At 46.5% G+C, this 25,095-nt stretch overlaps 1 protein-coding gene across 1 annotated transcript in view; it reads left to right on the top strand.

Annotated features, from left to right (window-relative positions):
* Positions 1 to 1,185: 1,185 nt before the first annotated feature.
* Positions 1,186 to 25,095, top strand: part of IL27RA (interleukin 27 receptor subunit alpha) — a 91,976-nt gene continuing 68,066 nt past the window's right edge. The window contains exons 1-2 of the mRNA XM_077470440.1: positions 1,186 to 1,477; positions 4,286 to 4,368. Of these exons, the coding sequence (XP_077326566.1) occupies positions 1,452 to 1,477; positions 4,286 to 4,368 (109 nt within the window). The 5' untranslated portion in view covers positions 1,186 to 1,451. The remainder of the gene's footprint in view (positions 1,478 to 4,285; positions 4,369 to 25,095) is intronic.

Below are 25,095 nucleotides of genomic sequence, written 5' to 3'. Positions count from 1 at the left end.
CCAAGTCCTGCATTCAGCATCTATGGACACCGAATGCTGGACTCGGGAGCACACCAGCAAGGTAACCCCCCCAGATGAGCGCTTCTCCTAGGGGGTTATCTGATGCGGGGAGGAGCTGAGACAGCCACCGAGGGACCCCAGAAGAGCAGGTTCGGGCGCCACTGTGTGCAAAACACGCTGCACAGTGAAGCTAAGTATGACATGTTTGTTATTTAAAAAAAAAAAATATATATATATATATATATATATATTATTATTATATTATACTAATATTATATGATATTCCTTATTTTATATTGTCTTTTTATCTACTTTTTTTTATACAACCCATAAATCGCGCTGCAATTGCAGCAAACAGCGTTGCTCGAAGCTTAACGCCCAAAAGAAGCTCCTGATCCTTTTTTGGGGGTGACGAGCTTCACGCGATGCAGTTTGCTGCATTTATCACATGACACCCGCGGCACAATCACAGTGCTTTTTTAGGTGGCATCTGAAATTTGCGTTGTGCGATTTGTCGTTTTAGCAGAGCCTTTTGAAATCGTGGGCAGAATTGTGGCACCGCAATTTAAAACATCCAGGTGCAAATGCAGCCCTGAGTGCCGGTTCACACTGCTGCGATGTGGAACCCTGCAAATCCATTGCAGGTTCCCGCATTGCATGTCTCCCGGTGGCAGTTCACACCGCCCTATGCGAACTGCTGGGAGTGTCAGTGAAAAGTTAATGGCACCCCCCCCCCCCCCTCAAACCTGTGTGCATATCGCAGTGTGATCTGAAAGTTCGGACAGGATTCGGATCGCATGGGTGTTCACAGCGAACCAAAAAAGCAAATTTGGTCCGCATGCTATGCAATTTCAGCCATACTATCTGTATGGCTGAAATCGCATGGCACAGAGATCGCATGTGATTTGCATTGCAGTGCGGTGCGAATCACATCCGATCTCGGACGTCGCAGAGGTGTGAACCGACACTAAGAGGTGACTAACAAGCTCTGTCAATAAGAAGAGGATCAAAGGAAGGAAATAAAATAATACAGGAGTGGGGAGATGAAAAAGGAAATAATAAAGGCAATATTACATAACAAATAAGAAGAAGCCGAGCACATGAGACGCTGTCTTTGGTTTCCTGGACTTTAAACACTGAAAATGCAGAGGAAGTGACAGCATGAAGGGAGGGGAGTGCAGGAGGGGGTGTTTTATTCCCGTATACAGATTAAAGCAAAGGGCCCCAGAGGGCTGGGAGAGTCATAGAGCCAGCAGATGAGAGCTGGAGGCAGATCAGGGTGCTAGGCTGGCTGGATAGGTGGGGGGTAAAAGTGTGGGAAGTGTATGACGGAGAGAGTGTGACAGCGGAAAAATAAAGAGGAAGTGAGAGGAGATCAAAAAAGCAAGAGAAAATCTCAAGAAAGTAAGACAGCGAACGCACACGCCTGCACCCAGCATGCTCCCAGGATAATGACAAGACCAGCTCCTGATAACAGGTGAGATACCAACCCAACTCTTATCTCTCTTTACCCTCTATGGACAGCTCCTAGATATTCCTGGGAATACGTTCTCCTGTTTTTTTCAGTAGCAATAAGCAAATTGATTTGGCCAATCCGAGACTTGCAACATTTTTGGGTCCTCCTAAATGCGTAAATGCAAGGCGGTACGGTCTGCGGAGAATTATACAATGCAGAAATATATTTTATTGATTACAGGTATTTCATATAACACTGACAATTTACACACATTCACATCCATCCTTGTGCTCAAGAAGCTTACAATCTAAAGTTGGCCCTAGATGGACTGAAATTCAGGTGGTTCAGCAGGGACCAGCCAAATTTCAATCCGTCAATGGCCATTCCCACTTGACAGAAATCAATCTATTGATCAACTTTTGTCAAATAAGAATATTGGAAATTTTTTATTCGATCAGCAGCTGCAGCGCTGATCAATGTATTCTGACAGCACGGGGGGTGGGCGGGAATGCGCTGTCAGAATACAATAGCAGCAGGGAAGATTCCTTCATCCACCTCACTTGTGTGGATGGGGGAATACTTTTTTTTTTTTTTTTAAATGACCTATTTATGGCCAGCTTAGCACAGCATTTCACAACCTTTTTAACACAGAGGAATCTTTGAAATAAGTTTGGGGGTCTCAGGGAATCCCTACTAATAGTTACTATATCTATAACTATATGGATAAGTAAAAGAATAAGAAATGAGCGATTCTTTGCCTATTTGACAGCCACCCTTTATGACAATTAGGTTCAGTAACAGCAATTATATAAAATCAAAACAATAAAGGAAAAGTAGACAGTGAAAATTGTAGCGTTCCTTCATATCAGTGGTTGAATTGGTGAAGTTGCCCCTTACAATGGTGGTTAAGAACCTTCTTAAATTGGTGGTCAGTGAGAAAAACTCATCATGTTGGCAGTAATTGGGAGAAGGGTTCCATTACACTGATGGCCAGTGAGAGAGAAAGACCCCATTACCTTGGTGTTTATTTGGAGAGAAGGACTATATTACACTAGTGGCCAGTAGGAGAGTAGGAACCCGTTACCTTTGTGGTCATTTGGAGGGAAGAACTATATTACACTGATGGCCAGTAGGAGAGAAGGAGCCATTACCTTGGTGGTCATTTGAAGAGGACTATATTACACTGATGGCCAGTAGGAGAAAAGGACCCCCCCATACCTTGGTGGTCATTTGGAGGGAAGGACTACAATACATTGGTGGCCAGTGGGAGAGAAGGACCCCGTTACTTTGGTGGTCATTTGGAGGGAAGGGCTACATTACACTGGGGGCTAGCGGGAGAAAAAGACCCCATTACCTTGTGGTCATTTGGAGGGAAGTACTACAATACACTGGTGGCCAGTGGGAGAGAATGACCCTATTACATTGGTGATCATTTGGTGGGAAGGACTACATTACACTGGTTGCCAGCGGGAGAGAAGGACTCCATTACTTTGGTGGTTGTTTAAAGGGAAGGGCTATATTACACTGTAGGCCAGTAGGAGAGAAGGACCCCGGTACCTTGGTGGTCATTTGGAGGGAAGGACTACAATACACTGGTGACCAGTGGGAGAGAAGAACCCCAGTACCTTGGTGGTCATTTGAAGAGAGGGACTATATTACACTGATGGCCAATAGGAGAGAAGGGCCCTGTTACCTTGGTGGTCCATTGGAGGGAAGGACTACATTACACTGGTAGCCAGCGGGTGAGAAGGACCCCATTACTGTGGTGGCCAGTGGTAGAAAACCATTGAGAACAGCGGGGGAGCAGGAGATCGACACTCTCAGAAGTATTGATTTCCAAAGAAAAATGTGGTACTTTCCTGACTCACTCTAGTCTGTATTAATGAATAACATTCAATGTGAAGAGACAATAGCCAAATGTACATGCAGTTTTGCAAGATGAATAGCTCTGCAATTTTTTTTTTATAAATACACCCCAATGTGCATATTTTATAGAGGATGATCTAATATAAAGTACTCAACCTTATACTTCCGCAGTCTTCCTGTTTGTAAAGATTTTTCCACGAAAGCAGAACTTTTCTGACTGGCCTCACCTCTGGCCGACATTATTCCGTACAATGCAGAACTAGTACACATGGCTGGCACAGTGGCACTGTATTGTATGTGATGGCATGGTGTAGGTGTGATCACTCAAAGTCTACTGCCATAGAAAAGAAGACTTGAGCGCTGGCTGCCATAGGACTGTGGAGCAAGGAAAATGTTTCTCCGACCTATTAGGTCATGCACTAGTGAAGCAATCTTTCGCTTTTGTATCAGCTGGGTGGGGACAATTCAGGAATACTGGACTGTGCTATAATCCCAGAGTAAAGTTTTTTTTCTTGTTTTGGATAGTGTGGGGAAGGGTTAGAACATGCATTGTGTTTTCATTTCTAGACCTTCTGCTCCAGAAACCAAGAAGAAAATGAGTAGAAGCCCCTGAACAGGTCACAACTGTCATTTTTCAACTGTCATTTTTTCCATTCTCTTCTCTTGCTGCTGACAATTTTTTTTCTCAACAAAAGTGATTACTCTTTAATCTTTAAAATCTCGAATTATTTTGGTTGGAGACACCTTTTAAACGGAATATGGAGAAGGCTGCATACTGTAATAAACCTGCTGTCATTGTTTACTATGGAGTGGCTTTCAGTGCTAATTTAGGGAGTTTTTTTTCTTTGTAGTTTCAGCAGAAAAACTTTGCTTACCTGTCTTTAAGGTTAATCCAACCCTAATATTATGGTCATTTTTTCAATTTTTTATGAGTATGTTTCCTGTTTTCTCTGTCTGTCCTAGGGTGGGGATGTCTGACGACACGTGGAATAAATCTCTCGTTGGAGGTCTTGTCATCCTAATTTTTGGCATCACTTCTTCCACAGGTAACCAATGTGCTCCTCTCTGCTTGTATTTTTTTAATTAATTTTATATAAGCTGACTATCACAGTGTTGGGTAGCTTCTCTGTACTGCCAGAGGTAGCAACCAACAACAGGTAGGACAAATGGTCAGTGGTGTAATCCCTCAGGCACATGGTCAGTTGTGTAAGTCCTCAGGCACATGGTCAGTGGTGTAAGCCCTTAGGCACATGGTCAGTGGTGTAAGCCCTCAGGCACATGGTCAGTGGTGTAAGCCCTCAGGCACATGGTCAGTTGTGTAAGCCCTTAGGCACATGGTCAGTGGTGTAAGCCCTCAGGCACATGGTCAGTGGTATAAGCCCTCAGGCACATGGTCAGTGGTGTAAGCCCTCAGGCACATGGTCAGTGGTGTAAGCCCTCAGGCACATGGTCAGTGGTGTAAGCCCTTAGGCACATGGTCAGTGGTGTAAGCCCTCAGGCACATGGTCAGTTGTGTAAGCCCTCAGGCACATGGTCAGTTGTGTAAGCCCTTAGGCACATGGTCAGTGGTGTAAGCCCTCAGGCACATGGTCAGTGGTGTAAGCCCTCAGGCACATGGTCAGTTGTGTAAGCCCTTAGGCACATGGTCAGTGGTGTAAGCCCTCAGGCACATGGTCAGTGGTATAAGCCCTCAGGCACATGGTCAGTGGTGTAAGCCCTCAGGCACATGGTCAGTGGTGTAAGCCCTCAGGCACATGGTCAGTGGTGTAAGCCCTTAGGCACATGGTCAGTGGTGTAAGCCCTCAGGCACATGGTCAGTTGTGTAAGCCCTCAGTCACATGGTCAGTTGTGTAAGCCCTTAGGCACATGGTCAGTGGTGTAAGCCCTCAGGCACATGGTCAGTGGTATAAGCCCTCAGGCACATGGTCAGTGGTGTAAGCCCTCAGGCACATGGTCAGTGGTGTAAGCCCTCAGGCACATGGTCACCACTGACCATGTGTCTGAGGGCTTACACTATTGACCATGTGCCTGAGGGCTTACACCACTGACCATGTGCCTGAGGGCTTATACCACTGACCATGTGCCTGAGGGCTTACACTATTGACCATGTGCCTGAGGGCTTACACCACTGACCATGTGCCTGAGGGCTTACACCACTGACCATGTGCCTGAGGGCTTATACCACTGACCATGTGCCTGAGGGCTTACACCACTGACCATGTGCCTGAGGGCTTACACCACTGACCATGTGCCTGAGGGCTTACACCACTGACCATGTGCCCACAAGTGTAAGGACCATTTCTCTCACTGACCATCCTACTAATGTATCATGAGTTGTAGATTTCTAATTTTTAGCAGGGGTTCCTTGAGACGGGAGAACTATTTCAAGGGTTCCCCTGTGTTTGAAAGGTTGAGAAAGGCTGGTTTAGTGTCTTCAGACACATGGTCAATAGTGGCAGTCTTCAGACACATGGTCAATAGTGGTAGTCTTCAGACACATGGTCAAGTCATCAGACACATGGTCAATAGTGGTAGTCTTCAGACATATGGTCAAGTCATCAGACACATGGTCAATAGTGGCAGTCTTCAGACACATGGTCAAGTCATCAGACACATGGTCAATAGTGGCAGTCTTCAGACACATGGTCAAAACAAACAGCAGACATTAAGGTCCTTTTTCAGATGGATGGTAAAAATGGATGGCTGAGCCATGGTTTTATTGCCCCCCGGCCGCCCACCCGAACTGTAAAATAACAGCTTTTTACATGCTGAGGCCAGGACATTTTTAAATTGGTGTACAGAATTTGACAAGCGGCACCACTTGTGAGTCTATCTCATTACGTTCAATGGGACTGCCTTGCAACCGTGTGCAATGCACATGATGGCAGCGTGGTAGTGTGGCTTTATAGGTTTTAATCAGGCTTTGAGGAGGCAACATAACACCTGTCCCATGCCCTCTGAAAAGCGATCTCAGCATGCAAGTCCACCACAAGTGTGAAAGAGCCCTAGCAGAGTCCGAAGGCTGACAGCTTTTGGCACAAATAGGTCTTAAACAGAGTCCAGAAACCAGGAAATTAGAACAATGGCTGACCACGGTAAACAATACAGAAGAATATTCCAAGGCATGAACAATCCTACAGAACTCATAGATAGACAGACATCTATTCAGGGCATAAGCATCAGGGCCGGATTAAGAGCATCATGGGCCTGGTGCTGAGGATTTTGGAGGGCCGTTTTTATGGTTAATAAATAAAATTAAAACTCAAACAAAATTTTATAAAAAAAAAAATTGGTATTTTTAACAAATTGCTCATTTACACTATGTGCAAGAGAACCTGTGCGAATGAGCAAAAATTTTCTGTATATTTATTTTTACATTTTTTTATTTTTTTTATTATTTGTTGCAATCTTTTATTGTTTACATTCTTATTTTTGTTTTTTTACAATTTTACTTTTTTATTACTTTTTTTTCCAGTGGGGGGCAGTGGACGATGTAAGTAGTGCAGTGGACGGTGTCAGCAGTTTTTTTTTTTAGTTTTTTTAATTGCATTTTTTTATAATTTATTTTTTATAATTTATTTTTTTTTCAAAATGCATTTGGGGCTGGGTTTTTGGCAGTGGACAGCATCAGTAGGGCAATGGCAGTGCCTAAATGGTCAGTCCAACCCTGCTGGGCCTATATTAAAGGTAGGGGCTTGGAGCTGCAGCTCCAACAGCCCCTACGTTAATCTGGCCATGATAAGCATAAAGACGAACCTGCTGACCAGGGACTAGGTGGAAGTTTGCTTTATAGGTCTTAGTGAAGGACGGGTGTGTGTAAAGTGTAAAATCGCATTGACTGTTCTAAGCCTGGTCTGAACTTATTCAAAGGGGTGCATGATGGTTCTGATTTATAAAAGTACTTGGGTCAGTTAAGCACATGCAGGGTATTAAGCAAAGCTACTGCAAAAGATCTACTTGGTAAGTCTAGCAGGAGGAGTAATACAGTTGCTACAAGTAACCAATTACTAGTTAGTGATGGCCGAACGGTTCGCCCGGCGGTCGTTTCGCGGCGAATTTCCGACTTTCGCCGTCCGCGGGTTCGAACGCCTTTTTCCGTCGTTCGCCCCGGCGGACTTACGTGTTTAATGTATACAAGAACTTTAACCTTTCGTGACACGTTTATCATGTGTTACAGGACAACCAATTGAGACATGACAGCTCATGGACACTTGGACATTCCCCCTAACCTATAAATACACCCGATCCGGTGGCCATTTTACATTCTTTCTTCTGTCACTGTAGGGAAAGGATCCTGTGTGGAGTAGGGACAGAGAAAACGCTAGCTATTTGGTACACAAAAGTTCTTTTCAGGACTGGTATAGGTGTTAGGTCAGCAGCCTGAGTTTCTTTTGTCAGTTTAGATAAAGGGACAGAGCGCTGTATGCTGCTATTTTAGGGACAGCTCAGCCAGATTAGTCTTTCTTCATCATCATCATCATCATCATCATTAGCTGTTACTATCAGGTCCACAAAAGAGCTGTTCCAGCTAATCGTTCCAGCCTACTCTTTTTTGCCAATTTGTATAGGGACAGGCAGGAAGCAGTGTGTCAGGCAGTGAGGATAATTTTAAAGACTTGCTGTTACTATTAGTTCCACAAAGGTTCTTTTCAGGACTGGTATCAGTGGTACGGTAATAGGCTTGTACACGTATAATATTCTTTCTTCCAAATATAGAAAGAATATTATACTTGACTGCTGCCCTTCTGCTGCAGTCTGCTAATCATTCACAACTCACTTGTTCCACAAAGCTCTTTATCAGGACTGGTAACTTGGTCTGTCTAGGGTGCTACGGTACATAGGCTTGGGTGCGGTACAGTCTGCTGTTCTGTAAGGACCGCTATCGGTCCACAATACATAGGGTTGCCGTGCACTACTGCTGACCGCTGCCCTATACTGCAGCAGTCCTTCAGCGGTATAGGGACTGACGCACAGTCTGCTAAACACTAATACACAACCTGCTTGGTCCACAAAAGTTCTTATAAGGACTGGTAACTTGGTATAGGGTGCTACGGTACATAGGCCTGAGTGCAGTACAGTCTGCTGTTCTGTAAGGACCGCTATCGGTCCACAATACATAGGGTTGCCGTGCACTACTGCTGACCGCTGCCCTATACTGCAGCAGTCCTTCATTGGTATAGGGACTGACGTACAGTCTGCTAATCACTAACACACAACCTGCTTGGTCCACAAAAGTTCTTATAAGGACTGGTAACTTGGTATAGGGTGCTACGGTACATAGGCCTGAGTGCAGTACAGTCTGCTGTTCTGTAAGGACCGCTATCGGTCCACAATACATAGGGTTGCCGTGCACTACTGCTGACCGCTGCCCTATACTGCAGCAGTCCTTCATTGGTATAGGGACTGACGTACAGTCTGCTAATCACTAACACACAACCTGCTTGGTCCACAAAAGTTCTTATAAGGACTGGTAACTTGGTATAGGGTGCTACGGTACATAGGCCTGAGTGCGTTACAGTCTGCTGTTCTGTAAGGACCGCTATCGGTCCACAATACATAGGGTTGCCGTGCACTACTGCTGACCGCTGCCCTATACTGCAGCAGTCCTTCATTGGTATAGGGACTGACGTACAGTCTGCTAATCACTAACACACAACCTGCTTGGTCCACAAAAGTTCTTATAAGGACTGGTAACTTGGTATAGGGTGCTACGGTACATAGGCCTGAGTGCAGTACAGTCTGCTGTTCTGTAAGGACCGCTATCGGTCCACAATACATAGGGTTGCCGTGCACTACTGCTGACCGCTGCCCTATACTGCAGCAGTCCTTCATTGGTATAGGGACTGACGTACAGTCTGCTAATCACTAACACACAACCTGCTTGGTCCACAAAAGTTCTTATAAGGACTGGTAACTTGGTATAGGGTGCTACGGTACATAGGCCTGAGTGCGTTACAGTCTGCTGTTCTGTAAGGACCGCTATCGGTCCACAATACATAGGGTTGCCGTGCACTACTGCTGACCGCTGCCCTATACTGCAGCAGTCCTTCAGCGGTATAGGGACTGACGCACAGTCTGCTAAACACTAACACACAACCTGCTTGGTCCACAAAAGTTTTTATAAGGACTGGTAACTTGGTATAGGGTGCTACGGTACATAGGCCTGAGTGCAGTACAGTCTGCTGTTCTGTAAGGACCGCTATCGGTCCACAATACATAGGGTTGCCGTGCACTACTGCTGACCGCTGCCCTATACTGCAGCAGTCCTTCATTGGTATAGGGACTGACGTACAGTCTGCTAATCACTAACACACAACCTGCTTGGTCCACAAAAGTTCTTATAAGGACTGGTAACTTGGTATAGGGTGCTACGGTACATAGGCCTGAGTGCGTTACAGTCTGCTGTTCTGTAAGGACCGCTATCGGTCCACAATACATAGGGTTGCCGTGCACTACTGCTGACCGCTGCCCTATACTGCAGCAGTCCTTCAGCGGTATAGGGACTGACGTACAGTCTGCTAAACACTAATACACAACCTGCTTGGTCCACAAAAGTTCTTATAAGGACTGGTAACTTGGTATAGGGTGCTACGGTACATAGGCTTGAGTGCGGTACAGTCTGCTGTTCTGTAAGGACCGCTATCGGTCCACAATAGATAGGGTTGACGTGCACCACTGCTGACCGCTCACCTATACTGCAGCAGTCCTTCAGCGGTATAGGGACTGACGTACAGTCTGCTAATCACTAACACACAACCTGCTTGGTCCACAAAAGTTCTTATAAGGACTGGTAACTTGGTATAGGGTGCTACGGTACATAGGCCTGAGTGCGTTACAGTCTGCTGTTCTGTAAGGACCGCTATCGGTCCACAATACATAGGGTTGCCGTGCACTACTGCTGACCGCTGCCCTATACTGCAGCAGTCCTTCAGCGGTATAGGGACTGACGCACAGTCTGCTAAACACTAACACACAACCTGCTTGGTCCACAAAAGTTTTTATAAGGACTGGTAACTTGGTATAGGGTGCTACGGTACATAGGCCTGAGTGCAGTACAGTCTGCTGTTCTGTAAGGACCGCTATCGGTCCACAATACATAGGGTTGCCGTGCACTACTGCTGACCGCTGCCCTATACTGCAGCAGTCCTTCATTGGTATAGGGACTGACGTACAGTCTGCTAATCACTAACACACAACCTGCTTGTTCCACAAAAGTTCTTATAAGGACTGGTAACTTGGTATAGGGTGCTACGGTACATAGGCTTGAGTGCGGTACAGTCTGCTGTTCTGTAAGGACCGCTATCGGTCCACAATAGATAGGGTTGACGTGCACCACTGCTGACCGCTGCCCTATACTGCAGCAGTCCTTCAGCGGTATAGGGACTGACGTACAGTCTGCTAAACACTAATACACAACCTGCTTGGTCCACAAAAGTTCTTATAAGGACTGGTAACTTGGTATAGGGTGCTACGGTACATAGGCTTGAGTGCGGTACAGTCTGCTGTTCTGTAAGGACCGCTATCGGTCCACAATAGATAGGGTTGACGTGCACCACTGCTGACCGCTGCCCTATACTGCAGCAGTCCTTCAGCGGTATAGGGACTGACGTACAGTCTGCTAAACACTAATACACAACCTGCTTGGTCCACAAAAGTTCTTATAAGGACTGGTAACTTGGTATAGGGTGCTACGGTACATAGGCTTGAGTGCGGTACAGTCTGCTGTTCTGTAAGGACCGCTATCGGTCCACAATAGATAGGGTTGACGTGCACCACTGCTGACCGCTGCCCTATACTGCAGCAGTCCTTCAGCGGTATAGGGACTGACGTACAGTCTGCTAAACACTAATACACAACCTGCTTGGTCCACAAAAGTTCTTATAAGGACTGGTAACTTGGTATAGGGTGCTACGGTACATAGGCTTGAGTGCGGTACAGTCTGCTGTTCTGTAAGGACCGCTATAGGTCCACAATAGATAGGGTTGACGTGCACCACTGCTGACCGCTCACCTATACTGCAGCAGTCCTTCAGCGGTATAGGGACTAAGAGTTTTGTCACAGGGTCATTTAAAAAATGACATGCAGAGGAAGAGGCAGGCCCTTCCGCAGGGGTGGTAGGGGTAGGGCAGGAGCAACAGGCTTGAGCCAAAGTGGGAAGTTGCAGAAGGTGCGTTCAATTACTTTAAAGGATGCACCAGACTTGGTTGAGTGGCTCGCTCAGCCTTACTCTTCTGCACCCTCCTCATCCTCTCGATCTGCACCCTCTTCTTCACTCTCTGCTATGTGCACCCCCAAAGACACTACCACCAACAACACGACCACCACCACCACCACCACATACCTTCCGCTTGAGTCACTGGAATTATTTTCCGATCCATATCAAGAGGACATTTCTGATGCGCAGCCACTCTTGGTATTGGATCAGGAAGAGGAGGTAGCAACAAGCGCTACTCAGCAGTCTGACGCCAGTACCCAGATCAGCCCAAGGAGGAGGTTGGTCCCCGGTGTTGCTGCCTACTCTACTTATAGCGGTGGGGAAGGTGACGTTGATGATGACGTGTCTAGTGATGTCACGTGGGTGCCCACAAGAGAGGAAGAGGAGGGGAGTTCAGAGGGAGATATGGACCAGCAGATAGGGAGGAGAAGCAGCAATGACTTACATTGCACAGCAGGGACAAAGCAGACTGCAAATGTATCAGGAGCGAGTCATCGACCATGTACGGTCACATCTGGCGCTCCCAGGACACCGGCACATGGCTCCGCAGTGTGGGCTTTTTTTAACGTGTCCGCTGCTGACAATAGCGTTGCCATCTGCAATCTTTGCAGTCAACGCGTTAGTCGCGGTAAGCCCAATACTCACCTAGGGACGACCGCCTTAAGAAGGCACATGAGCAGCCATCACCGAGCCCAGTGGGAGCAACGGAACACACAAAGCCACACTGCAGGCTCTCACCGTCCAGCCTCGTCTTCTACTTCTCCTTCTCCTCTCTCCTCACAATTGTCCTCCACTCCACCTTCCATCACGCCAAGCTCACATTTTTCTGCAAAAAGGCAGGCTTCCGTGGGCCTAATGTTTGAGCGTAAAAAAATGATGACGCCGGATAACCCTCTTGCCCAACGGTTGGCGGCTGGCTTGTCAGAACTCATAGCCCGCCAACTACTGCCATATAAACTGGTGGACTCGGAGGCCTTTCGCAAATTTGTGGCCATTGGAACACCACAATGGAAGGTCCCAGGAAGGAAGTATTTCTCAGAGAAGGGCATCCCAGAGCTATATGGCCATGTTCAGCGGCAAGTGAATGTATCTCTGGCACACAGTGTCGGTGCCAAGATACATCTGACCACAGACACGTGGTCTAGCAAACACGGGCAGGGAAGGTATATCAGTTTTACTGCCCACTGGGTGAACCTTCTGACGGCCGTCAAGCATGTAACCCGTGGCACCCGTGTAGATTTGGTTTTACCGCCACGGATTGCATGCAGGCCTGACTCTTCTTCTCCTCCTCCTACTCCATCCTCCTCCCTCTCCTCCTCAGCTGCCTCCTCCTTTTCCGCTGCTAGCGTCTCTTCCACTGCACCGCCCAAGCTCCCCAGAACCTATTCCACATGCCAGGTGAGACGTTGCCATGCCGTGCTGCGTCTGTTGTGCCTGGAAGCAAAGAGCCACACTGGCCCGGCACTCCTTTCAGCTTTGCGTTCACAGGCAGATGAGTGGCTAACACCGCTCAATTTGACAGTTGGTAAAGTGGTGTGTGACAACGGTGCCAATCTGCTTAGCGCATTGAAACAGGGCAAAATCACGCACGTGCCGTGCATGGCACACGTCTTAAACTTGGTCGTGCAGCGATTCCTTGTCAAATACCCTGGGGTCCAGGACATCTTGCGGCAGGCAAGGAAAATCTCGGCCCATTTCAGAAGATCTTACACGGCCATGGCTCGCCTTGCTGACATTCAGCGGCGACACCATCTGCCGGTCAGACGTCTTATTTGCGATTGCCCGACGCGATGGAACTCAACCTTCTATATGCTTGATAGGCTGCTCCAGCAGAAACGTGCAGTTAACGTCTACCTGTATGAACTCTGCGAAAGAAACGGTTCTGGGGAGCTGGGTTTTTTTTCACCGCGCCAGTGGCTGCTCATGCGCGACACATGCAGACTTCTGCGGCCATTTGAGGAGATCACCAAACTGGTCAGTCGCAGCCATGGCGCCATCAGTGACATGGTACCTTATGCCTTCTTTCTGGAGCGTGCATTGCGTCGTGTCATTGATCAGGCTGTGGAGGAGCAGGAGCGGGAAGATGAGGAAGTCGCAATGCTGGATGAATTCCCAGGGGGGGCTACTCTATCTGAGACAAGTCAACAACAGGAGTCTGATGAGGAGTCAGAGGAGGATGGTGCCGGGGCGGATGAGCAGGAGCAAGAAGAGCATGCTTTAAACCTTTCTGGGATCCCTGTTGTGCGAGGATGGGGAGAGGAGAATGAAGAGGACGACATTATCCTGGATGATGAGCAGGAGCCAGGCCACCACACCGCTTCCACTTTAGTGCAAATGGGGGCCTTCATGCTCCAGTGTTTTAATAGGGACCCCCGTATAAAAAGCATGAGGGTCAAGGACCAGTACTGGGTGGCAACGTACTTAGACCCCCGGTACAAACACAAAATGGCGGAAATGTTACCGCCGTCGCAGAGGGCTGTCAGAATGCAGCACTTCCAGGCCTTGCTTCGAGAAATGCTGCATTCTGCTTTTGCGTGCGCTGGCAGAGGAGCAATTCCCACTCCCAGAGAAGGATTTGCGGGTACCAATCCAACAGCGCCTGCAAGAAGAGGCCGGTTTGAAGATGTGTTGGTGACTTCGGATATGAGGTCATTCTTTCAGCCGACCCATCGACAGGTGTCATCCGGATCCAGCATCAGGGAACGCCTAGACCGTCAGGTGTCCGACTACATTGGGTTAACGGCCGATGTGGACGCTCTGAGGAGTGATGAACCCCTAGACTACTGGGTGGGCAGGCTTGACCTCTGGCCAGAGCTTGCCCAATTTGCAATCGAACTGTTGGCTTGCCCCTCATCCAGTGTCCTGTCCGAAAGGACGTTCAGCGCAGCAGGGGGGATTGTGACCGATAAGCGTACTCGCCTAGCTCACCACAGTGTTAACTACCTCACATTTCTAAAAATGAATGAGGCATGGATCTCGGAGGAATTCAACACATGTGATCAGTAGACCATGTATATGTCTATAAACAATTTTTGGAATCAAGCACACAGACCTTCTTAATTCATTTGGCTCACTTCCCTGACCCAAAAAAGCACACCGTACTATATGCCCCTACCCTCCTCTTTGAAGAGGTTGAGCGGTGTCATATTTCTACTGGGGCTGCTTATTATGAGGGGTTCCCACCATCCCTGTGCTGTGCTGACTTCCTCCTGGGTGTTCTTATTATGAGGGGCTCCCACCATCCCTGTGCTGTGCTGACTTCCTCCTGGGGGTTCTTATTATGAGGGGATCACACCATCCCTGTGCTGTGCTGACTTCCTCCTGGGGCTGCTTACGGTGCTGCTGTCAGCGCTGTATGTCACGGAGCTGCTGTCAGCGCTGTATGTCACGGAGCTGCTGTCAGCGCTGTATGTCACGGAGCTGCTGTCAGCGCTGTATGTCACGGAGCTGCTGTCAGCGCTGTATGTCACGGAGCTGCTGTCAGCGCTGTATGTCACGGAGCTGCTGTCAGCGCTGTATGTCACGGAGCTGCTGTCAGCGCTGTATGTCACGGAGCTGCTGTCAGCGCTGTATGTCACGGAGCTGCTGTCAGCGCTGTATGTCACGGAGCTGCTGTCAGCGCTGTATGTCACGGAGCTGCTGTCAGCGCTGTATGTCACGGAGCTGCTGTCAGCGCTGTATGTCACGGTGCTGCTGTCAGCGCTGTATGTCACGGAGCTGCTGTCAGCGCTGTATGTCACGGAGCTGCTGTCAGTGCTGTATGTCACGGAGCTGCTGTCAGCGCTGTATGTCACGGAGCTGCTGTCAGCGCTGTATGTCACGGAGCTGCTGTCAGCGCTGTATGTCACGGTGCTGCTGTCAGCGCTGTATGTCACGGAGCTGCTGTCAGCGCTGTATGTCACGGAGCTGCTGTCAGCGCTGTATGTCACGGAGCTGCTGTCAGCGCTGTATGTCACGGAGCTGCTGTCAGCGCTGTATGTCACGGAGCTGCTGTCAGCGCTGTATGTCACGGTGCTGATGTCAGTGCTCTGTATTACGGTGCTGCTGTCAGTGCTCTGTATCTCCTGCACCCTCTTGTTTGCCTACCCTGGTCCCTGACCTTCCCTCTCCTCCATTGCCTTCATTAGCTCCATAGTCCTGAATTGTCAGAACAATTTCCCAAATAAAAAAAAAATGCTTGTAGTTATCGATCCCAAATTCACCTCATACATGTATTATGCTATTGTCCAGGTGGTGGGACTACGTGCTACCCCCTAATAATTACCCCGTGGCCGCAAATTCGACCTAAAGGTTTGCGAAATTCGCCTCCCATTGAAGTCAATGGAGCCCGCGGCGAACGGTCGTTTTCGCGAACGTTTGTGTCCGTTCGCGTTTCGCGTTCGCGAAACGTCCCGTCGGAAGTTCGTCCATCACTATTACTAGTGCAAGGTATATGGCAGCCACCCCTGAAGAGCGTTCTTACACGAAACGCGTCGGACATTTGTGATGTTGAACCATGTCTGTATATGATATACCCATTGTCAATGTGGTGTTAAATATCGCCATGTTTTCTATATATCTTTTCATAATCAATAAATTTGTACTTTTTCAAATCTACCTCCACAATGTCAACAACCTCATTTAAAGTCCCACCTTTCCTTCTTTAGTACCTTAGGCAACAGTGTTTAGTAACACGGGGCAGCAGTGCAGGTAGTCGGAGAACTGCCTTAAAGCGGAGTTCCACCCGTTTTTTCGTTTATTAACCACTTGACCACTGGGCACTTAAACCCCCATCCTAACCAGACCAATTTTCAGCTTTCAGTGCTCTCACACTTTGAATGACAATTACTCAGTCATGTAATACTGTACCCAAATGAAATTTTTGTCCTTTTTTTCACACAAATAGAGCTTTCTTTTGGTGGTATTTAATCACCGCTGGGTTTTTATTTTTTTGCTCTATTAATCAAAAAAGACTGAAAATTTGGTAAAAAAAATAAATAAAATTAAGTTTCTTTTAAAATTTATTGCAGAGTATTGGCAGATTATTGCAGAGTATTGCAGTGTTGCAGAGTATTGCACAGTATGGGCAGAGTACTGAAGATTATTTGCACTGAGCAGCACTGTGGGCACTACACATCCAGCCCACAGCACTGCTGCCATCTCTCCCCCTCTGCCCTCTCAATGTACCGATCGGTACAGAGAGGGGAGGGAGGAACCGGTGTCATAATGTGACACCGGTTTGTTTACAAGTGATCGCTCCATCATTTGAATCAGCTATCAGCGGCCGTTTACCGCGATCCGTGATGTGGCGGGTCCGGACACGGATGTTCCCGTGTGCACGTTCCAGGGGGGCGGACGTCCACCCAGAATAAGCCGACCGCACTGTAACTGTCTTTCAGCTATGGCCCGGTCAGCATGTGGTTAAAAGTCAGCAGCTACAAAAAGTGTAGCTGCTGAATTTAAATAAACAGACACTCGCCTGTCCCACGGTCCAGTGATGCAGGTGCCCGGAGCCTCGCTCCTCCCCCCTCCTCTCCGCAGCACTGTCATAGCAACTGTGGCCACCTGGCTGTGACAGCTTACGGCTTCACGGCCGGGCACAAACTGCGCATGCACATGTCACACTGTGCTCTGCTATTGGCCATGCAATCTTCTGGGACCTGCGACGTGAAGATTGCTGCCAGGGAGGGGCTGCCTAGCGGGAGAGGAGGAGTCACCTAGGCAGCTGAGAAGAGGAAGCAGGAAGTGGGACAGGAAGTCCCTCGAAAAAGAAGGTACCCACTCCCACCCCAAAAAAATGACATTCCAAATATGGCATGTAAGGGGGCGAGGAGTGCTTAACTGCTTCCCGACCGGCGCAGGCAAATGGGCGTACAGGTATGTCCCTTTGAATTTGCCACCGTGCCATCGTGTGCACGCCGGTGCACCTCCGTGAGTCCGATCGCGGGTCCCGCGGACGTGATCGTCTCACGGGGAGGAAGAACGGGGAGATGCCGATGTAAACAGCATCTCCCCGTTCTGCCTAGCGACAAGTGATACTGATCTCTGCTCCCTGTGATTGGAGCAGAGATCAGTGATCTGTAAAACACAGCCACGCCCCCCACAGTTAGCAACGCGCCCCTAGGACACACTTAACCCCTACACTGCCACCTCCTGGTTAACCCCTTCACTGCCAGTGTCATTTACACAGGAATCAGTGCATTTGTATAGCACCGATTTCTGTATAAATGACAATGGTCCCAAAAATGTCCGATGTGTAAAAATCACTGATCGCCACCATTACTAGTAAAAAAAACGATTCATAAAAATGCCATAAAACTATCCCCTATTTTGTACACGCTATAACTTTTGCGCAAACTAATCAATAATCGCTTATTGCGATTTTTTTTTTACCAAAAGAATGTAGAATACGTATCGGCCTAAACTGAGGAAAAAAAAATATTTTTTTTATATATTTTTTGGGGATATTTATTCTAGCAAAAAGTAAAAAAATAACGCGTTTTTTAAAAAAAATTGTCGCTCCTTTTTTGTTTATAGCGCAAAAAAATAAAAACCGCAGAGGTGATCAAATACCACCAAAAGAAAGCTCTGTTTGTGGGAAAAAAAGGACGTCACTTTTGTTTGGGAGCCACATCGCACGGCCGTGCAATTGTCAGTTAAAACGACGCAGTGCTGAAACGCAAAAAGTGCTCTGGTTTTAAGCCAGCAAAATGGTCCGGTCTGAAAGTGGTTAAAGCAGAAGTTCTACTTTTGGGTGGAACTCCGCTTTAATGTTAGATTCTCACATGACTAGGGTATAAAAGATGCTTTGTTCTCCTAACTGCTGGACCACCATTTACCACTAACCTTTTCTTAATAAAAAACCCATGAAACCCATCATGGAGTTTAATGGCCATAGCAGTCTTTTATTAACATAAAAATTAACATATAAACATATGAACCTATAAACATATGCAACATATGAATAGGGTTGCCACCTGTCCGGGATTCACCCGGACATTTTGGGTTTGAAATCATGCGTCCGGGTCTCAGACTGCCTGAAACCCGGACACATTATTCAGACTGGACTATGGCTTCCCAGCAGGGTTGCTGGCTGCAGTTGTCTAAGCTGAGAGTGTTTGTTACACTCTTTTATGCTGCCCAACGCCAGCGCTAACAATCCCCCCCCCCCCCCAAATACACATACAGATGGGAGAGGAGAAAGGGCTCGTACCTCTTATGGAGTCACAAGGTCCTTGTGGGCTTCCACTTCTAGTACCGTCATAACCAAAGCAAATGTTTAGGCCTCCAGCCGCAAAAAACACTGACTCAGAGACAAACAACTACTCGCAGATACCACCAACCATATTAATGGGAGCCGTACCAAGGACAGGTCCCAGCCATAATAACGGGAGCCGTACTGAGGATGGGTCCTTACAAATTTACATATTTTTTCATAATCAACTCCATATGAGGACCTTTTACCCCACCAGCTGCCATGACAATGCCACCAGATCCTGGTCCAACCTCAGACCAAAAACCACTGAACTCATTAAGGGCAGGAGGGTGGGCAGTTGTCTCAAGCACACTCTCTTTCCACTGAAGACTCGAGACCCTCCTACAGATCCTCTTTCTGCAGCCCCACTTGCTACCGCCCACCCCACCAATCATGCAAGTGCTATTTTAATAATGCTTTAAACTGCCCTTTACCAAACCCCTTTTAACCCTGTCATGAAGGCCCTGAGTCATGCTTTTTTAAAACTCTGGGCCTTTTCTTGACCGCAGTCCCCGCCTGATCACAGCCATTGGTGAGCACATAAAGGTACCCTCACGTGCAGGGAAAGTGGTCCCACCCGCACGTGCACATCAAAGACAGAGCTATAGTTCTAAATAAAGACCAACAGAGGGAAACTGTTCAAGGATGATTATTACAATGATGCACTATTAGAATTTATAAGGCTGATTCAGGGAGTAACAACTGCAGAGAAATGCTGATTCTCAGCCATGGTAACGAGCCCGTAAAAGGACAGGTGTTCTTTAAGAAGAGATGCTACAAACCAACTACCTGTGCCTTCCAAATCTATTTCTAAATACATTTATACACCTCAAAAATAGACGTCACTGTCTTGTACCAGCTATAGAAGAGGTTATACGCAGCGTTTATATCAGGACCTTCCTGGGCAGGCCAGGTACTGAGAAGATGATGTCTATAATTGTATTTAGGAAATTCCTAAGGACATTGTTGGGGATGGTGGTGCATTGTGGAGGTTCTTAGCAAAAGGATCAATTAGAGAGAGACAGTCTGAAAGTAACCTCTGCTCTCTCTTTAAAATACTCATAATGCTTTGCGGCACCTGTGTCATAGGTGCTTTTTGTATTTTACAAATAGTAGAACAGAAAAAAAGATATACGTTTTAAAACATAATAAAAAAAAAAATATATATATATATATATATATATATATATTTTTTTTTTTTATTATGTTTTAAAACGTATATCTTTTTTTCTGTTCTACTATTTGTAAAATACAAAAAGCACCTATGACCTATATATATATATATATATATATATATATATATATATATATATATGTGACTCACTCCCCTTCCTCTCATGTAACTTCTCTGGTGCTTTATTATTGGCCCTGCATAGTCGCCCATCCCTGTGGAAGCTCTGAATAGAGGAACTTAGGGATGCCGCTCTTCTGATTCACACTTAAGTCGCTTTTCAGAGGTGTTTGACAGGCCATACATAGGCTCTTTATCTCCCGATAACCCTATAATTGCCGTAGTACTGCGCTGCAATTGCGTGCATTGCACATAGTTATAGTGCGATTGCATTGGCCCCATATAACTGCTTAAGTCACGTTCAGAGGTGGCACTGCTCACCAAAAGCAACATGAATGTCTACAGCCATGAAACTCACCTTTCTCATCACGTCTCCCTCTATCGCTGCTTGAAAGAAATAGGCCATGCTACTAGGTATGGGGAAACGTGATTTCCTCCCCCTAATATTGCTCGGGTTATTGTTCCATGACCCTGGGAGTAATGGACAAGGTGACAATGTCTCTTTAAATGTCTCTTTTTTTATCGGCAAACAAATAAATACAGTAGAGCCCAAACTGTTACAGTCCGTCACCTCTGCCTGTTCCACTTTGCACACACTACGCACATTTTACCCCATGAGAGCGAAGGGGGCCTTTTCATTTTCCTTTTAAATAATAAACTTGCACATGGATGTACATCAGATATAAAAGAGCAAAATCATGAGATTTGCATTTTATATAAGAAATACTTGTATAGTACAAGCATTATAATGCAAAGGGCTGCAAACCACCCCACCCTCCTGATCTTGTGTTGTTCTGTCCTTTCTACAAATCTGAGCCAAAGTGAATTCCCTATGCTCAGAAAGTACCGTAATTGCAGAGTCCAATGTCCGCAAACAATAGTTCACGGAAATTCCCTGATAACGGCATGGATCATTTTAGGGCTTGTCTTCTGCCAACAACTACCCAGGTGGAGCAATACAAAAATGCTGCTCATAGATCTGTAATTAAACAAGTTAAACTACTGAAATATAGAAGCTCCATCATAGGACCCAATGTTATAACCAGGGCAGGGACAAGAGGGGGGCGTGAGGAGCAGCCGCCCCAGGTGAAGCAATACAAGAATACCATTTAGAGATCTCCAGAAAAACAAGTCAGGTAACTTCTGAAATATAAAAGCTCCATCATAGGATCCAATGTTATAACCAGGGCGGGGACAAGAGAAGGGTATGAGGAGCAGTCGCCCCAGGTGAAGCAATGCAAGAATACCATTTATAGATCTCCAGCAAAACAAATCAGGTAACTCCTGAAATATAGAAGCTCCATCATAGGATCCACTTCTATAACCAGGGCCAGGGCAAAGGAGGGTCAAGAAGGACAGTCACCCCAAGTGAAGCAATACCAGAAAGCCATTTAGAGATCTCCAAAAAAAAAAGTCAGGTAACCCCTGAAATATAGAAGCTCCATCATAGGATCCACTGTTATAACCAGGGTCGGGGCGAGGGAGGGGCAAGCGGGGAAGTCATCTAGGTGAAGAAATGCAAGAATGCCATTTATAGGTCTCCTCCAACAAAACAAGTCAGGTAACTCCTGAAATATAGAAGCTTCATCATAGAATCCACTGCTATAACCAGGGCCGGGACAAGGGAGGGTCAAGAAGGGCAGTCGCCCCAAATGAAGCAATACAAGTACACCATTTAGAGATCTCCAACAAAACAAGTCAGGTAACCCCTGAAATATAGAAGCTCCATCATAGGATCCACATCTATAACCAGGGCCGGGGCAAGGGAGGGGCAAGAGGTAGAGTCGCCTAGGTGAAGAAATGCAAGAATGCCATTTATAGATCTCCAACAAAACAAGTTGGGTAACTCCTGAAATGTTGAAGCTCCATCATAGGATCCACTGATATAACCGGGGCCAGGGAAAGGGAGGGTCAAGAAGGACAGTTGCCCCAAGTGAAGCAATACAAGAATTCCATTTAGAGATCTCCAACAAAACAAGTCAGGTAACTCCTGAAATATAGAAGCTCTATCATAGGATCCACTTCTATAACCAGGGTCGGGGCAGTGAAGAAATGCAAGAATGCCATTTATAGATCTCCAACAAAACAAGTTGGGTAACTTCTGAAATATTGAAGCTCCATCATAGGATCCACTGATATAGCCAGGGTCGGGGCAAGGGAGGGGCAAGAGAGGTAGTCGCCAAGGTGAAGAAATGCAAGAATGCCATTTATAGATCTCCAACAAAACAAGTCAGGTAACTCCTGAAATATAAAAGCTCCATCATAGGATTCACTGGTATAACCAGGGCCGGGGGAAGGGAGGTTCAAGAAGGACAGTCGCCCCAAATGAAGCAATACAAGAATTCCATTTAGAGATCTCCAACAAAACAAGTCAGGTAATTCCTGAAATATAGAAGCTCTATCATAGGATCCGCTTCTATAACCAGGGCCGGGGCAAGGGAGGGGCAAGAGGAACAGTCGCCTAGGTGAAGAAATGCAAGAATGCCATTTATAGATCTCCAACAAAACAAGACAGGTAACTCCTGAAATATAATTGCTCCATCATAGGATTCACTGGTATAACCATGGTCGGGGCAAAGGAGGGTCAAGAAGGACAGTAGCCCCAAGTGAAGCAATACAAGAATGCCATTTAGAGAACTCCAACAAAACAAGTCAGGTAACTCCTGAAATATAGAAGCTCCATTATAGGATCCACTGCTATAACCAGGGGCAGCCGCCTGAGGTGTAGCGCCTTCCTGCGAGGGTGGGGGCGAGGGTACTGTGCAGTGAGCACTGCACCCCATGCACTCTCCAGATCAATGGTGGGAATGGTAGGATGGTTCCTTCTACTGGACACCATGTTTCTATCTGCTTTGACCCCAGTTGTTGATGGAAGCTCTTTGAGGAAGTCATATGATGAGTGACGGGGCGGAGTTAGTAACATCATCACGCCGCAACAGGAAGATTGAATGGTATCTCCCTGGACCGAGCTGCAGATGCATTTTTAAGGGGATAGGCATCCCAAATGTTCTGAGCGGTTTACCTAAGTGCACTGCATGATGTACACATATAAATGTGAGTTTGAATCGTAATATTTTAATAAAGATAGAGTTATACAGTTCAACACTATGTTGGTCCTCTATACTTTTTGAGCAATTCCAATCTGAGGGTCACTGCACACCTGATGAAGATAGACGCCCCACCACAGGAGGAGAGCCGCCAGCCAAGGGGTACTGTCCCCTGAGGGGAAGGCTTATATAGACCTGGGTCAAGTCTATAACTAAGATGAGCGCACACACAGACTGGTGGAGGTGCATAAGGTGCCATGCTTATTGAGCACACAGAATCCATGAAAGAGTACCTGTCTTGGGATCTGCACAGGTTTACCACTTGATTTGAACATTGTTACACTATTCACCATGAATTGGAATGTTTGGTGTTATTGATATCTTTGTGAAGTTTTATCATTTATTACACTTGACTTGTCACTTATTCCTTTAATATTTAATTAAGTTTAGTTGTCATTGAAGGGATTGTAGATTTCACTCTGCACTTAAGACTTTGGATAAGAGTCACTATCACCATTAATTAGTTCAAATGTTTCATCAGAATTTTTTTCACATATAATGCCGCGTACACACGACCGGTTTTCCCGTCGGAATAAACTCCGAAGGTTTCGCTTCGCATCTTCATAGGTATTAGCAGCAAAACCCACAAATATTTATATAGTATAGTTTTTTTTTTTTTTACTGTATGTACACATAGTAGCGCAGGGGATCAAACACACTAAATTACCAAAAGTATTGGGACACCTGCCTTTACACGCACATGAACTTTAATGGCATTCTAGTCTTAGTCCGTAGGGTTCAATATTGAGTTGGCCCGCTCTTTGCAGCTATAACAGATCCAACTCTTCTGGGAAGGCTGTCCACAAGGTGAGATCAGGACTCTGTTCAGGCCAGTCATGTTCCTCCACCCCAAACTCACTCATCCATGTCTTTGTGGACCTTGCTTTGTACACTGGTTCAAATCATTTGGTGGAGGGGGATTATAATGTGGGGTTGTTTTTCAGGGGTTGGGCTTGGCCCCTTAGTTCCAGTGAAGGGAACTCTCAAGACATTTTGGACAATTTCATGCTCCCAACTTCATGGGAACAGTTTGGAGATGGTCCCTTCCTGTTCCAACATGACTGTGCACCAGTGCACAAAGCAAGGTCCATTAAGACATGGATGAGTGAGTTTGGAGTGGAAGAACTTGACTGGCGTGCACGGAATCCTGACTTCAACTTGATAGAACACCTTTCGGATGAATTAGAGCAGAGACTGCTAGCCAGGCCTTCTCGCCCAACATCAGTGCCTGACCTCACAAATGCGCTTCTGGAAGAATGGTCAAACATTCCCATAGATACACTCCTAAACCTTGTAGAAAGCCTTCCCAGAAGAGTTGAAGCTGTTATAGCTGCATAGGGTGGGCCTAAAAAATATTGAACCCTACAGACTAAGACTAGGATGTCATAAAAGTTTATGTATCAAGTTGTAAGGCGCTATATAAATCCTGTATAATAATAATAATGCATGTAAAGGCAGGTGTCCCAATACTTTTGGTAAATTAATGTATATGTGCATAAGTATTATAAGTTGGGTACCAGCTCCATACCACACCAAGCAGTCCCTGCCTGCTCATTCCTGGGTGAACACGTGTCACTTCCCTAGGGTTGAGGGCTAGGGTTAAATGTTGGGGCTAGGGTTAGGGTTAAGGGTTAGTGTTAGGGTTAAATGTTAGAGTTAGGGTTAGAGTTAGAGTTAGAGTTAGGTTTAGCGTTAGGGTTAGGGTTAGGGTGAAGGTTAGGGTTAGAGTTAGGGTTAGGGTTAGAGCTGGGGTTAGAGTTAGGGTTAGGGTTAGGGTTAGAGTTAGAGTTAGGGTTCGAGTTAGGGTTCGAGTTAGGGTTCGAGTTAGGGTAAGGGTTAGGGTTAGGGTTAGAGTTAGAGTTAGAGTTAGAGTTATGGTTAGAGTTAGGTTTAGCGTTAGGGTTGGGGTTAGAGTTAAGCCGCGTA

Source organism: Lithobates pipiens, unplaced genomic scaffold, assembly GCF_037356315.1.
Source record: "Lithobates pipiens isolate NorthernLeopardFrog02 unplaced genomic scaffold, aLitPip1_a1.2 Scaffold_8, whole genome shotgun sequence".
NCBI lineage: Eukaryota > Metazoa > Chordata > Amphibia > Anura > Ranidae > Lithobates > Lithobates pipiens.
This window is presented reverse-complemented; position numbering and strand designations above follow the sequence as displayed.